A 16,060-nucleotide genomic window follows, 5' to 3' on the forward strand; every position below is an offset into this window, starting at 1 on the left:
TCTCGCGAGATCTCGGCCGCCCTCAGCGCCGGCGCGGCCGCGGCCCGACGGGATCTTTCGAGAATTGCCGGCACCGCGCTTCCCCCTCAGCGCCGCCGCCATGTCCGTGGTGGGCATCGACCTGGGCTTCCAGAGCTGCTACGTGGCTGTGGCCCGCGCCGGCGGCATCGAGACTGTCGCCAACGAGTACAGCGACCGCAGCACGCCGTGAGTGAGCCCGGGAGCCGCGCTGAGGCGGCGGCGAGGGGCTCGCGGGGCCCGGCGTGGCGGGGCCGGGGAGGGAGGGAAGCGGCGGGGCCGGGCGGAGCGGAGGTATAAAGTGTTTACAGAGATGCGGTAAAGCGCGGCAGACGCGGAGGGGGCTTCGGGAGACCCGTTCAGCTGCCTTTCGTAGAATCACAGGATCAGAGGATGCTAAGGGGGTGGAAGGGACCTTAAAGCTCATTCAGTTCTACCCCTCTTTCTTGGGCAGGGACACCTTCCACCATCCCAGGCTGCTCCAAACCCCGTCCAGCCTGACCTCGGATACTTCCAGGGATGGGGCAGCCACAGTTTTTGGTGGGCAGTCTGTGCCAGTGCCTCCTGACCCTCACAGGGAAGAATTTCTACCCTACATCTAATTTAAATTTCCCTTCTTTCAGCCTGAAGCCGTTCCCCCTTGTGCTGTCAGTCCAGTTCCTGATGCAGAGTCCCTCTCTGGCTTCCTTGTAGCCCCCTGAGACGCTGCAAGACGCTCCGAGTGTCCGCAGAGCCTTCTCCTTTCCGGGCGGAGCGGCCGCAGCTCTCCCCGCCTTTCGGTGCAGTACGGCCGGTTTGTCCCCCCCGAGGCGGGGCTCTGCCCTTGGGATTAGAGGGACGGGGGCTGTGAGTGTAGAGAAAAGCATCCCTGGCTGCTGGAAGTGCCAGACCTTAATTCGCTGTGTGCTCGTACGCCGTGTTCTGGTGGCACGGCTGTGATTCCCCTGCGATCCCAGCACAGCAGGACCGGGGAGGGCTGAGCTGGGCTGGGCTGGTGCCGGGCTCGGTGTGAGCCGTGGCTTGTCCTGGGATCAGAGTTTGGAAAGCTACTCAGCAGCCTGCAGTGCCAGGACAAGGGGAATGGCTTCAAAACTGACAGAGAGGAGATCTGGATTGAATATTGGGAAGAAATTCTTCCTTGTGAGGATGGGGGGGCCCTGGTACAGGGTGCCCAGGGAAGCTGTGGCTGCCCCTGGCTTGGAACAGCCTGGGATAGTGGAAGGTCCCTCCCAGTCCATGATTCCATGGTACACTGTGGTCAGGATGTTCTAGCCCTGCTTGTGTAACGATCCCTGCTACCACATTCTCAACAGGTGCGTGCATTGTCTGCCTTTGTTAAGGAGCTTCCTCAGAAGGAGGGAGAGAACTGCTATAAAACTCTATGAATGAGTTGTGAAATGAAGGTGGAAAAAGAATTGGCATCAAGAATTTGGCTCTCCAATCAGGCTTGGAGAGGAACTGTGGGGGGAGAGCTGTCCTAAAAGTGTTTCTGGAGCTTGCCCTCTGTTGCAGTGTGGCTTTATTTAAGCAGATCCTGGAGTGGCTGTCTCGGTGAGACAGCTGCATCATCTTCCGTGTTTGGGCTGTTCTAGATCCCTCACATCACTTCGGAAAGCCCAGAGTGACCTTGTCTCTCATTAGACAGTACATCACTGCTGGCTCCTGTCTCCAAGCAGTGAATAAATGGAGAGGGAGCTTCTGAATTCAGCATGTGTGCCCGAGTATCTGGAGATCTCTTAAGTGTTCTCAATAACGTGGAAGTGTAAAGGTTAGATGTGCTGGGGAAATATTGAATGTGGGGAGGATCAGAGCTGCGTTCTAACAGCTGCAGGTATTTGGCCCTCAGGGAGTTGAAGCTCTGCTGGTAAATAAATCTGAATGTTTGAGATGGGAGCACACATCTCCCTTGTTGAAGGAGATGAGCTAAATAAAATATCTGACACGGTGCATCTCCTGGGAAATAATTCAGAAATGGGAGCCTGAAGTGAAACTGGAAAGAATGAGCATAATGCAAATGAGAGGGTTTCAGCAGGGCTTAATCTGCAGGTACTGTTCTGAGGGAATGCAGGAAACCATTCTGCAAGCAGACCCTTCTATTAGAAGAACTTCTGCGTGCTTTTAAAGTGACTGGGAATCAGAGCCTGGCTCAGAGCTGAGTGCTGAGCAGTTGTTACAGTGGGCAAGGTGTAGTGACAGGTTTCCTCGGGCACTGGCTCGTGGTCAGGGTTAAACACAGTGTTTTTATGTGTATTGTAATCATTTGTGTTATTAAAATCAACCCTGCTGAGTTCAGCGGCACAGGTGACACTCCCACAGAGCCTGCCTTCAGCTCTGGTGCTTGGATTCTTCTGGAGTGCTGGACAATTTGAACTCGTACATCCCAAAGCTGTGCAAAGTGTGTTTGTCTTTCGACATGGAAAAGGGGTAGAGAGAAAGGTAGTGGAAACTGAGAGGAAAAAATGAGATAGTTTAATTATTTCTGTAGGGATGAAGGGCCTCGAGTTAAATGAAATGATTGTGACTGACGTTCTGGAGCTGGTGCTGATGAACAGTGCAGAGGACACGAGCTGTCAGGGACAGGGGACCTTCCCAGGAAGTGGCAGAGGGTGGCAGGGTGGGGAGGTGCCTCCACGTGTGTGAAGCAGAGATTTTCACTTTCTGAAGCTGTGTCATTAGACCTCGGATGACCTTCACTGTGAATGTTTCTACTTCAAGTGCACCGGTTAGTTTCTCAGCTCCCAGAAATTGTGTAATAGTGTAATTTGTATTTCATTAGTTTACTGGTTCTTGTGAACTGACTTTGGGAATGAGAATGAGGTTGAAAATTCTTCCTTCTCTCCCTCCTTCCTCCTGGTTTCATTCCCTCTGTGCTGGGTCCCTGCCAGGGCTCTCATCTCAATTAGTGCGTTTGTGTTGGTGAGGGGATTCGTGAATTCAGCAGTGAAGTGGCTGTATTTTTTTTTTTTTCTAAGAGAAAGGGCACAATTCATGTCTTAATTCCTTTCAGGAGACCAGAGTAAATTAATAACCAGCTCCCTGCTCTGGGCTCATTAGGTTTTTCCCTCCTGTTCCATTGGTGTGGGCCTGAGGGTCTGCAGAGCACAAACTTTGCTTTTTTTTTAAAACTAATGTCCTGAATAGTTGTTTCAAGCAACTGCAGATTTATTCAGAAATGTTAATTCTGTTGCAGCACAGACTTTAGGGTAGGCCTTGTTGCATTTGTGAAGTTGTTAATAAGTTGGAAGAAGGTACACACCCAATGCAGTTCCGTCCCCCCGGCCTTCGGGCTGGTTTTAGTTTCTGCTTGGAACACTCAATTCCAAAGCTCAGGCTGAGCTGGAATGTTTTCTGTAGCAGCCCTGTGGCATCACCCTGCTGCAAAGCAGATTCTCAACCTGCTGCATGGAGAGCAGCTTAACTAGCCTTAGCTGGCATGTTGTGTGAGCAGTAAAGAGCTGCTCACCTAATGGCAGGGTTCCCCCCACCAGGTTTACCTCAGTGGTATGAGCAGCTCGGATTAGAGGGCTGGATTTTGTTTTGCTGGGGCTCCTGCAGTTTGTTAAATATGTAAATCAAGAGGCTTAATCGGCCGAGGAATTTCTCCTGAGAGGAGAATTTCTGTGTTCAGAGCTGCAGGCTGTCACAAAGCAGGGGGGAGTAGAACTCATTTCTCTTTTTGTGCTCCATGTTGTTTCAGTGCGTGCAGATGAAACTCTGAAAGACCAACCTTTCTCTGCAGGTAGTTTCTGCCCTTGAAGGGTTTGCCTTAACCCTGGCAAGCTTAGTTAGGATCTGCTGCAGGCGTGTAGGAACGATTTCCCTAACAGCTGATTCTCCTCGTGTCTGTGTGCTAGCAGTGGCGTGGTTCCTGTCCACCAGCCTGTCCCTGTCCCTGAGCGCGTCACACACGGGCAGTTTGTGTGCCAGCAGCGCTCGGGTGGGCAGCGTGGAGGAGCAGGGATGAGTGGGGGTGAGTGTGCTCTGCAGGGAGGGCTGCTGCTGGTTAGATGCAGGTACAGTGCCTGTTTTTCCCAGGATCCACAGAACGTTCCGTGCACAGATTGCAGCGGGTGACCAAGGTTTTTAGTGCTCCAAATCGTATTAATTGCAGTGCTCTTCCAGGCACCATCGGTGCTTTTTACCCAGAAGATGCGCAGTAGGTGTGCAGCTTCGGGTCACTGACTGAGCTCGCTCTTCCTTGCAGAGCCTGTATCTCCTTTGGGCCCAAGAATCGCTCCATCGGCGCTGCAGCTAAAAGCCAGGTGAGTCGGGTTTGGGTGGAACAGCCTCAGAGCAGCAGTGTGGCTTTGTCACTGCACGTAACAGATGTCCCTGAGCTGCTGCCCTGGTGCCTCCCTAACCAACGCACAGCTGGGCTGCCTCAGCTGTTCACCATGGGCTGCTGCTTTGTCATCTGGCAGAGAAATCTCAGGGCTGATCCTTGCACATGATGAAGTGTACAAAATAAAGCTGTGCCTCTTAAGAAATTCTGCTAACTACTATTTTTTTGTTCAGGTTGTGAACCTAAATTCGCAAGTGGTGCTTCACCCTGCCCTAGTTTGTTCCAGTCCCTGTGCTTTATGATGGCTTTTAATTATGTGACTCTCTCCTATAGAATTCCATTGAGTGCATGGTTTTGGCAGAAAGGAGGCATATTTGAGTGTAAATAGTCAGAGCTTTCTTGACCCTTTGTGGCTGAATTGCCACCTAAATATCCCTCTTGGGTGTTCTTGACCATAGTCTGAGTTTCTGTTGCTGTAGGCAGGTGAATGTTGTCTGCTCCTGGTATTTGGGTCTTGCTGGATCAGATTTTATGTTGCTGTGTGAGTAACCCCTATAAAAGATGATTTATTTTTTCAAGTTTTCTACAGGAGGTGACTAGTCAAACAGTTGTTTTTTCTTAGCCTAAAAAGCCTAGAGATGTGTGAAGATTTTTTCCCTAAAATACAAAAATCCCTGGACACAGCCATGTTACTCAAGAACAGCACAACTGTACTAGAACCAAACACAGCTGTTTTTGCTGAAATTGAGTCTGCTTAGATAAATGAAATCCATTGGTGCAGAGCCCTGTAGAGATGAGTATGTCCTGCACAGACTAAACTTAGAGAACATCAGCCCAAGTTTCTAAGGAAGCAGACACCTGCCTGAGCCCAGCTCCCAGGTAATCTCTGTGGAACAGTGCCTGTCTGCTCTCTCAGTGCCTGTGGTTTCAGTGTGTGCCTCGCTCTGCTGTCACTGACAGAATTCCCTTCACTTGTGCTACGTGAAGCCAGCTGGGATGGCCTTTCACTTCTCTGTGCTGATCTCTGCTGGGAATGAAAGTCAGTCTACCTTTTGTCAGTTAAATCAAGGTGACAGCATTATTTTAGGGGACCTCCTGACCTCCTAAATCTTCATGAGCAGGTCCTTGAGCTCTTGTGGGAATATCTGTGTGTTGAGTGTCATGTGCATGTGAAGAACCTGAGCTGGAGTTTAATCCATGTGCTTGTTATGTTTGGGCAGTCACTGACAGTAGAAAGGTAGGGGGTAGAGAACAGCTGAGTGGGAAAGAGATTCTGCTAGCAGTTCTAAAGAGTTTCCTACACGTGCACTATGAAATTTGAGTGTGGTTGTAATCAATATTTTATAGACTTGGCTCAGTTTTTAGCGTACATTTTATTTTCCATCTCAAATTGCTGTAGGTTCCCTGAGCAACCAGAGGGAACTTGCCTCCCAGCACCTGCCCAGATGCTGCTAAGATACAAGTGACAAAAATACTCTGGCTGGAGAAGCATGAGAACAAAACTCTGTCTTCTGTTTGAAATTCAGATGTTCCCCTGCCACGTTGTATTAAAGATTTCTTTTCCTCTAGGTTATTTCAAATGCAAAGAATACAGTACAAAGTTTTAAAAGATTTCATGGTCGTGCATTCTCAGATCCCTTTGTTCAAGCTGAAAAAGCAAGCCTTGCCTATGAACTTGTCCAGCTGCCAACAGGCTCAACTGGCATCAAGGTAAGTCTGGCATGTTTGAGGAGCCAGAGGAGGAAACTGATAAAGTTTCCTTTTATTTCTCTGTTTTGAATCTGCTCGCTGTAGTTTGTGTTCTCTTTTGAATGGAAAGCCTTAATAGGCAAGGGAATAAAAGGCTGATCGTGGGGATGGTGCATGGGTTCCACTGCAGTGTAATGAGTGTGCACAATTTTTATTTGAAGGCCATGTATATGGAAGAAGAAAGAAACTTTACAATTGAGCAGGTGACAGGAATGCTTCTGACCAAATTAAAGGAGACTGCTGAGAATGCTCTTAAGAAGCCTGTGGTTGACTGTGTTGTTTCTGTAAGTATGGAACCCAGCAAAACACACAGAACTTAGTTACTGTCTGAACTGAAAGGGCTGCAGCATTAAATTAAACCTGATTAAACTGGCCAGTAAACTTGAATGTCCAGGTATCTTTCTTTACAGATCCTGGAAATGAGACTTATATCATCAATGGTCTTAAAATGCTGCTAATTAGAAGCATAAATAATATTTGATTCCTGTTTTCTGATTATGTCCTCCAGAAATGAGTGGCTTGTGATATGGAATAGAAAAAGGAACTTTGTCTTTATGTAATTTTTTTTTTTGCTTTTCTTCTATTGCAACTGAAATGAGCACTGTATTTGAAGGAGGCCTGTGCTCCACGAGCTCACTGTCCACCCTGGTAACTGTTTCCTGAAGGGGCTCCTGGAAATGTTAATATTGGCTCTCTGACCTCCTTGCAGGTTCCTTGTTTCTACACAGATGCAGAAAGGAGATCTGTGATGGATGCTACCCAGATTGCTGGTCTCAACTGTCTGAAACTAATCAATGAAACAACTGCAGGTAATTCCTTCCTGTCCCTCAGAAAAGGCTTTTCTTCTGCCAGTGAGCCTTGCTTTCTGGAATTACGGCTGGTTTTATGCGCTTGGAATAGATGAGTTGATCAGAATCTTCAGTTCGGGTCTGTTTTTCCATTGCTTTACAAAGGTGTAACAGTATTTGGTGAATGTTTCAGTGCAGCTGAGGGAGGGGTGGTACTCTTTAATGTTCCTCTGTGTTTCTTTAGCTTTGAGAATTCTGTTTATTCAATGTCTGTAGCTTGAGGAGCACAATGAAATGCTGATGCTGATTCCTGATTACTACTTATCTCTTGATAATTACAAACCTCTATGTCCTAACTCTACTTTTATTTCTCTAGTTGCCCTTGCATATGGGATCTATAAGCAAGACCTGCCTGCCTACGAAGAAAAGCCACGGAACGTTGTTTTTGTGGACATGGGGCATTCTGCATATCAAGTTTCTGTTTGTGCATTCAACAAAGGCAAACTGAAAGTAAACAAGCTGTTACACATCCGTTTTGATTATCTGTAGAACAGTGATCAGCACACCCATGGACTGTGGCAGGCAGTTTGCCTGGCTTCACAGAGGGGCATCCACACAGCTCAGTTCTTGTTCTTGAAATTGCACTTTGTCTGGAGCAAAAAGTAGGGCAGGGAACTAGAGCAGTGAGCAGAGGAAGCAAATATGCCTTTTGAGCAGTGTGTGGAGGAAGCAAACATGCCTTAATCAGCAGACTCTGGCAAAGAATAAAAAGCCTGGAGTAAATGGTTTATTCAGAAATTATCATATCTGACTGTGCTGCTTTCAGAAAGATACTCCAGTGCAGTCATGAGATCGGGTGTTGAAGCAGGAGTTCCTGCAGTGGTGTAAGTGACACACATTGTCTCTGAACCCTCGCTGTGGGGCTCATGTACAAGTGAAACATTCCTGCTTGCTGCCAGTGGAAGCTCAGCAGATGACAGTGTGTTTGTGAGTGGACCCTGCCAAAGCATTGCTGTTTTGCAGCAAACACTAACATTTCCTACTGGCACTTTATTATTATTATTATTGATTATTACAATCTGGACTTCGCAGTTACAATACCTTTCTCACGATTGGCTGGAGAATCAGATGCAGAATTTAAAGCATGAGGCAGTGAAATGCAGAGAAGGGTTCTGACAGCATTCGTTTTCTCATAGTTTTGTTTATGTGAGGAAATGTTACCTTTGTGTTTCTCTTGGATTTGTTTTTCACACTTGGAAGCCATGGCAGTGTGGAAAGGATGCTTTGTGGTCCAAGTGCAGGGCTGTTAGCCAGTGCAGAGGCCAAAGCCATCTGAAGGGGTATTGAGGGTGATTTCTGTTCCAAAAAAATAAATTCCTGGTTTGTTTACAGAGCAGCATGAGCTGAGGTGGGTGGGCTACAGGTGTTCTTTCCAGATAATTCCTTCATCAAAAAGGAGCACCTGTTTTAAGAGTTAGTATCATTTATTTTCTTCCTGTTTTATTTTTAGCTTTGGGTAAGCATGTTCCACCCTTAGGAGGCATCGAATATTAAACTGGGATATGACTCAAACTGACAGTGGCTAAGCAGAATTTGGAACAGAGATCTGCTCCCAGCACAAGCTATGGAACAGATCGTGTTGCCAAGTCCTGCTCAATCTCCTAAATTCCATTTAAAGCAGTTGTCACCTCATTCCAGGAAGGCCGATTTCTTTAACTTAGAGTTGAACTATATTTGAAACAAAGCGCTGCTCTGATGTGAGCTGCTGATTGCTTTCATGGGGTAATGGCACACTGTACTGTTGGTGAAGGGTTCCTTTCCTTTAAGGTTCTTGCTACAGCCTTTGATACAACCCTTGGAGGCAGGAAGTTTGATGAGGTGTTGGTGGAATACTTTTGTGAGGAGTTTGGGAAGAAATACAAGCTTGACATCAAGTCCAAGATCCGAGCGCTGCTGAGGCTGTACCAGGAGTGTGAGAGGCTGAAGAAGCTGATGAGTGCCAACGCCTCTGACCTGCCCATGAACATAGAGTGCTTCATGAATGACATAGATGTGTCTGGAACCATGAACAGGTAACCTTGGCTGCTCTACAAGGGCAAACTTCAGAGTGCCCTTCTTCAGGCAGTTAGAAACTTGAATGAAGTGTCAGCTCTCAGGGCCAAAGGGAGGTGAGAAATCAAAGAACAGCATGTGCAGGAATGCTGCTGGAAATGAAAGTGTTTGGAGCCTGGTCAGTGGCCTTGAGTTCGGAGGGAGGGCTGCGAATGTTGAAAGCATGCCAGGGTTACTGGAACCAGGTTTTGTCTGGGAGAACAGACTAAAGTATAAAGCTAGGACTGGAGGAGAGAAAACCCTGCAGTACACAGTGCAAGTGGCCCTCCTTCAGTTTGGGCACCCTGTTTGCAATGTTGCTTATGGTGCTAGAGCTTTGTTTCTGGATTCCTCCAACAGAAGCAAGTTTTTAGAGATGTGTGAAGGACTCCTGGCAAGAGTGGAGCCGCCCCTGCGCAGCGTGCTGGAGCAAGCCAGTAAGTGGGGCTGTGTGGGGCTGCTCTGCATGCACACAGGAGCCAGCCAGAGGGCAGGCTGCCGCTGCACCTTGGACACTGGGGTTTACCACAAACAACAGTTGCTTGCTTAGGAGTTACAAGATTAAAAAACTTTCTCACTCAAGCTAAGAGCTGAAATTTTTACTGCTTAGAAACTTGGCCTAAAGTTGTTGCATTAAAACTTATGGTTTATGATGTCGGTGCATTAATGTGGAAGAGAAACATTTCATCTATTGTCTGACTCCTTTCTAGGGTTGAAGAAGGAGGATATTTATGCAGTAGAGATAGTTGGTGGTACCACAAGAATCCCCGCTGTCAAAGAGAAGATCAGTAAGTTTTTTGGCAAAGAAGTCAGTACGACCCTGAATGCAGATGAGGCTGTGGCACGAGGCTGTGCACTGCAGGTAAAAAGTGCTGTTTGCTCTTGCTGTGAGAATGTTAAGCAGCATCAGTAGCTACTTGCTGAATGAAATGCTTGTTCACCTAAAGTCTGAACGTTTGTAACGTGGCTTTTTGCTCTTGCAGTGTGCAATCCTGTCCCCGGCTTTCAAAGTGAGAGAGTTTTCTATCACCGATTTGATACCGTACCCCATCTCCTTGCGATGGAATTCACCAGCAGAGGAGGGCCTGAGGTAACACCACTACAATCTTCTTGCATGTTACTGCTTAAAATCACTGCTGATGGTTAGAGTAAATAACAAACGTCAGTAAATACCCTTAGAACAAGGTATTTCCAGGGTTAAATGCCCATTTAACATTACAGTTTTGATACTTCTGAAGTTAATCATGGCAGAAAACAAAACCGAGGCTGAGTGGCAGTTTGGCACTTCCTGCGTGGCTGTTGTGTTACTTTACCTGAAAGATCAGGACAGTCTTGTCACTTCTTAAGGAAGCTTTTTCCCTAAAAGTATCTAGAAACGTTTAGTTACCTTAGCAGCTGTGTTGTCACACTGAACACAGGCTGTGTTTTCTCTTGCAGTGACTGTGAGGTCTTCCCCAAGAACCACCCTGCTCCCTTTTCCAAGGTCCTCACTTTCTACAGGAAGGAGCCCTTCACTCTGGAGGCCTACTACAGTTCCCCCAAGGAGCTGCCTTACCCAGACCCTGCTATAGGTTAGCACCATTTTGTACCTTTAGCTAAGAATCTTTTGTGTGTTTCTAGCCTTTTCTGTCTAATTGTGTAGCCAGGACATGCAGCCTACTGCAAATGCACTCAGGACAACATTTCAAATGAATTTTCAGTGAAATAGGTGGAGTAGCATGAAGTTTATGGGCAAAAAAAGTATCCTAATGCTGGAGCAAATGTGGAGAGCCACACTGAGAGTTGTGCAGTCTTTTGCTCTGATAAAAGTAACACCAGGTTTGACAGAAAGAATTCCCAATGGCTGTGCCCCAGCATTGCTGAGTAAAGAATCTGGGTTGTCCAACTTGAGCAGGCTTGACCATTCCCTGAGCACATTGCAGCGCGCTGTGTCGGCAGCAGTTGGGGTTTGCTTTGCTTCAGAACTGAGGTTAATCAAAAGTGTTTGTTGTTTTCCTCTCTGTTTAGCTCACTTCTTGGTTCAGAAGGTCACTCCTCAAACAGATGGATCCAGTTCCAAAGTGAAAGTCAAAGTCAGAATAAATATCCATGGCATCTTCAGCGTTTCGAGTGCATCTCTGGTGGAGGTTCACAAATCTGACGAGAACGAGGAGCCAATGGAGACGGATCAGCACGCCAAGGAGGAAGAGGTAACAGCCTCACTGCTGCCAGCTGCTCAGAGTCCCCATGGCACAGCTGGCCAGGGGCTCAGGCTTGTGTAGGGATTCACTAGGCATGCCCACAACTGAAATATGAGACTGAGCACTCGTTGTAGCATGTTACACCAGTGATAGATCTCTTGAGACCAGGACTTGGGGTGTAGATCAGATTCTTACTGATGGAGCCGTGGATTGCTGGAGCAAAGACCATTATGAGGGAGCTCATAATTGATTCCTGCAGTTCCATTCTGTTTGTTTTGCCTGAAGAGCATTAGAGGTGTTCAGGGATCAGCCTAGGGACTTAAGCAGTGATCTGCATTTGTTTGATGTGTGAAATTGGATCTCTCTCAATTTCAGAAGATGCAAGTAGACGAGGAGCAACAAAAGGCTGAAGAGCAACAGCAAACCCAGCCTGAAAATAAGGCAGAGTCTGAAGAAATGGAGGTAAGAGGAGCATTTGAGACTTTATTTTCATGAGAATATGAGGAGTGTGAGCACATCTGCTGCCTTTGTCATAGTTCTGGAAGCTGAACTTTTATTTCAGTGCCCTGGTGGTCTATTGTGATTAGAGCTTTAGAAAGGACACAAAAGGCACTGATAACTGCAGACCTGTCAGGTGACCTGCTGCTGATAAAATGGGGGAATTCTCCTGTTCAGGGAAGAAATAATCGTCTAGTTTTCTGTAACTTGAATACTGGAACAGGGTTCTGCCATGAGCACCCTCCCCTGTGAATGCAGAGCACCCAGAAGAGGTCAGTTTATTAATTGTCTGCATCAATTGTCTCTGGCTTCAGCAGCTGAGGTGTCAGAATGGCAGGGAGTGCTTGGTTCTCCTGCTGAGGGGCTGACTCAGTTTTTCTGATGCTCCCCTTGAGTTGAGTGGGGATGCTGTTTTTACTGTGAGTGTAACTCTTTTCCAATGCAGACTTGCCAGGCTGACTCCAAAGACAAGAAAGTGGATCAGCCACCTCAGGCCAAGAAGGCCAAAGTGAAGACGACCACAGTGGACCTTCCCATTGAGAACCAGCTGGTGTGGCAGATAGGGAAGGACATGCTCAACTTGTTCATTGAGAACGAGGTAAACTCTTCCTGCCCAAGCTAAAAATGTCACCTGTTGGTCTCCAGGAATGCTGTTTTTCATTAAAATGGTTAGGGAAGGTCAAGGAAAGGATTAAAAGGAATAAAACAAGCAGTTAGAAGTCTGGGGTGAACAGCAGTGGCCCATGGAGGCAGAATGCATTCATTTCTCCTGGCCAGGGAGCTGCCACTCTCAAAGGGCTGCTCTGCAGAGAACCTCCACAATCACCTACAAGGTGAAGATGACCCTCAGCTGGAGGAGGATTGTCCTCTGCTGTATTGGACATCTCAACAAAACTGAAATGAGTTTTCAGTCATGGGCTGTAAATCCCAGTTCTCCTAAAGCTTGATCTTTGCTAACAAGGTGTCCTGGAAATAAATGTTAAACAATGAGCTTTTTAGCCAATGAATTTGACACTTTGTTCACAGGGTAAGATGATAATGCAGGATAAGCTGGAGAAGGAGAGGAATGATGCCAAGAATGCAGTGGAGGAGTATGTGTATGAAATGAGAGACAAACTCTGCGGCGTTTATGAGAAGTTCGTCGGTGAGGATGTGAGTATTGCTGCTTGGCTGGCCTGACACACTGTGGTACAACCAGCAGCTGGATTTAGTAACTCTTGACCTGTATCACATACTGTAGTTATATAAGTTACATATTCAAACTTTAAATTTGAGGAAATAGTTGTCACCTTTCTGGCTCTGAAGAGAATCTGCTAAATGTGGGCACTGTGTCTGAACTGGTTGCCTGAAAATCCCTCGGCATTATTAGTCAGCTTTCCCTGCTGTAGTGAAGGAGCTCGGTGTGGAATGAATTTAACTCTGCTTCTAGGGATGAGCCTTTGAGCACCTGCCTGCATCTCCATTGACTGCATGGAGCTTTGCCAGCCAGGTGCCTGCAGAGCCCAAACTGGGACATGCCAGGTGACATTTATGGCACCTTTGCCAAAGAAAAGTTTCCCTCTGTTCTCAGGCTTGCTCATGTAGTGACAATGAAAACGTGTGGGGGACAAAAAAGCCTTTGATGTGACAGTATTTGCTCTGAAATGTGGCTGTCACACGTGGCTCTTCCTTGGGCCTGGAATCCACCACAAAGCTCTACAGAAGAGTATTTCTTATTTCTCACTAAAATAGGATAAAGAGTTCCAGACAGAGTTTTTATATTCTAAAAATAGAACCCTTCCAGAAAGGTGTCAGGTACCATTTAATGCCATTTGTCACCTAGTCAATGATGTCACCTGCCTGTTTTTGTGCCTTGCTGCAGGATCGCAATAGCTTCACTCTGAAGCTGGAGGACACAGAAAATTGGCTTTATGAGGATGGTGAAGACCAGCCCAAACAAATATACATTGATAAGCTGGCAGAACTGAAGGTGAGTGGTTTTTACGTTCCCATGGGAATTTCCAAAGCTGGAGAACTTTGTCCAGCGAGGAGCTGTCTGGGGTCTGCTGGTTCTGAGGTAACAAGAGCCTGCTTTGGACTGTGTGTCTCCAACAGACCTTAACAACAGGGCTGAGGGAGGCTCAGTGTTCCCTGGCAGTTGAGGGAAGAGTCAGAGTTCTGAGGAGTTAGGAAAGTGGATGTGTCCTGTCAAGCCCTGAGGATCCCTCAGCGATGCTCCGTGAGTTTTGATACCTGTTGTGCTTCGTTTCAGACTCTGGGTCAGCCTATTCAGGCAAGATTCCAAGAATCAGAGGAAAGACCAAAAGCGTTTGAGGACTTGGGGAAGCAAATCCAGCAGTACATGAAAGCTGTTCATGCATTCAAAGCAAAGGTATTTTCATACTTAATTTCTGGAAAACGCAAGCAAATTGTGCAAATATTTTCTGAATTTTAAGTGACCTGCTTCAGACAAAAATCTGGTGCAGCCTCCCAGTGAGCTTACAAGTTCTTGATGTTTAATAGATTTTCAGAAGTGGATTTTGGGCCTTGCACATCTCAGTCCCTTTTTAGTCAGTGTTGATTTCCTCATGGAGGCAAAATGCCAGCAGCAGGACATCTTCAGTCTCTGGTTGCCAAGCTGAGGGTGATCAGTTCTGTTGATTTAACACAGCAGCTCTTGGCTAAATGGTCTTTTACTATTTTGAAGCTAAGTTTTGAGGAAATCAGGATGCAGTCTGTGCTCAAACACTGACGCAGCTGCTCCTGTTTGGGGGTTGCAGGATGAACTGTACGAGCATCTCGATGAAGCAGACATGGCAAAGGTGGAGAAGAGCACCAATGAAGCCATGGAGTGGATGAACAACAACCTCAACCTTCAGAACAAGAGGAGTCTTACTCTGGACCCAGTTATAAAAGCAAAAGACATACAGTCTAAAGCAAAGGTAAGTTTTTCTGCATAACTCCCTGTATTTCCATGAGGTTTTGTGTTTACTACTCTATCAGAAAACTCTGAGGTGAGAAATCTCAGAAGCACCAGGGAACATCAGCCCTCAACTGGAGTATTCCCAGCCGTGGTTTCAAAAGTTCAGCTGTGGGAGATAAAACCATTTCTAAGACGTGTCATTTCTGCGTTCTCCAGGAATTGGCAAGCATTTGTAATCCCATCGTGAACAAACCCAAGCCCAAGGTGGAGCTGCCCAAGGAGGAGCAGAAGCCCACGGAACCCAACGGACCATTGGACGGGCAGGGGGACGCCGGGAGCGGGAGCCAGCCCCCCGAGCAGGGCTCTGCCCCCACGGCCACCGACAAGAAGCTTCCAGAGATGGACATTGACTGAATTTCAGCACTTGTTTATATTATTGCAAACTACAATAAAGCTTTAAGTTGTCGACTTTGTACGTTCTGAATACAAACTGAAGCAAGTGAATCCCACAGCACTCTTGGTAACTCTTGGAGAGGTTTGGGCAGGGCAGCAGGTCAGAACACGGAGGTGGCGAAGGACTCGCTCGGCTCGGCGGTGTTTGCCTTTATTGATTGTATTTAGAAGTTTTGGTAGTCTAACTAGACCTCTAGGAACAGCCGTAAGCTGCTTCTCCATTTTTAATGTCCAGGCTGAGTCAGTTCTCCCTTGAAGGAGGGAGACGGCAGCATCTGCAGTCTGACGTGCCCCCTGCTCTTCCCTTCCCTGTGGATCGCAGCGCTGGCGCCGCAGGGAGGGCAGGGCAGAGCCAAGGCAGAGTCTTCCATTGCTCTTGGTTTAGCGTGAATGCCTGCTCTGGACTCGCTCTGATTTGCACTGGAACACTCGATGGTTACAGGAGGTTGGCAGAGCAGGGGCTGGCTCATCAGCACCTTTATTCCTTAGCCCAGACTGCAGATCAGACTCAGAATGTGCTCCTGGACAGGGGAGTGTGTTTCTCACAAACTCCCCGGCTCATTAGGCCCTGTAAACTCCTTGTCTTTAGTTGAATTAGCTGCTTGTAGGAAGAGTGAATACTTGTATTTCAGCTGCCTATGCTGATAGTTGATTCTGACTTGTTCCTAACTTTTTCTGGCAGGGGTATGCTTGCTTCCACGAGGCCTTCATTTGGAATGCTTGGTTTTTTGTTTTGGTTTCTTTTTTTCCAGGAAAACCAAGAACTGACAGATATGTTGGTTTGTTTTGTTTTGTTTTTCTATGAGCTTTATACGATGAATTGCTTCTAGTACTGATTGTCATTAAACTTGCAAAAATTAATTTGTATGTGTTAAAATCCAAAGCTGAAAAACACCCATTCGGTTATTGCAAGAAATAAATGCACTGGATTCTACTGGATCACCTGCTGCAGCTGTTGATTGCGAGGCAGGGAGCGGTGCCGGGGTGGAGGGAAGGGCTGTGTCCCTGGCTCTGGGGCTGCGCAGGGAGCTCTGCCGGGCTGCTGCGGGGCTTTGCGGCTTCCCCCGGGGTGCGGGTGGCTGCGAGTTTGAGCTCCCTG

General features: G+C 47.2%; 1 protein-coding gene across 1 annotated transcript; it reads left to right on the top strand.

The window, feature by feature from the left end:
• The first annotated feature begins 18 nt into the window (after window positions 1–18).
• HSPA4 (heat shock protein family A (Hsp70) member 4) lies at window positions 19–15,900 on the top strand. The gene is made up of 19 exons (XM_038150460.1): window positions 19–207; window positions 4,223–4,280; window positions 5,870–6,010; window positions 6,211–6,333; window positions 6,759–6,858; window positions 7,214–7,347; window positions 8,665–8,909; window positions 9,289–9,365; window positions 9,639–9,790; window positions 9,912–10,018; window positions 10,366–10,499; window positions 10,936–11,117; window positions 11,484–11,570; window positions 12,052–12,204; window positions 12,633–12,758; window positions 13,468–13,575; window positions 13,858–13,977; window positions 14,366–14,527; window positions 14,725–15,900. Exons 1-19 carry the CDS (start codon window positions 101–103, stop codon window positions 14,920–14,922), a joined length of 2,514 nt encoding a protein of 837 aa, XP_038006388.1. The 5' UTR covers window positions 19–100; the 3' UTR covers window positions 14,923–15,900.
• The last annotated feature ends 160 nt before the right edge of the window (window positions 15,901–16,060 follow it).

The sequence above is a fragment of the Motacilla alba genome, chromosome 13 (assembly GCF_015832195.1).
Source record: "Motacilla alba alba isolate MOTALB_02 chromosome 13, Motacilla_alba_V1.0_pri, whole genome shotgun sequence".
NCBI classification, from domain to species: domain Eukaryota; kingdom Metazoa; phylum Chordata; class Aves; order Passeriformes; family Motacillidae; genus Motacilla; species Motacilla alba.

Excerpts from the sequence above, each read along its gene's own strand:
- HSPA4 (XM_038150460.1), top strand. The coding sequence starts at position 101 with ATGTCCGTGGTGGGCATCGACCTGGGCTTCCAGAGCTGCTACGTGGCT. Across the intron at positions 7,348-8,664 it reads TCAACAAAGGCAAACTGAAA|GTTCTTGCTACAGCCTTTGA; the intron begins GTAAACAAGCTG and ends CTTTCCTTTAAG. Across the intron at positions 9,791-9,911 it reads CACGAGGCTGTGCACTGCAG|TGTGCAATCCTGTCCCCGGC; the intron begins GTAAAAAGTGCT and ends TTGCTCTTGCAG.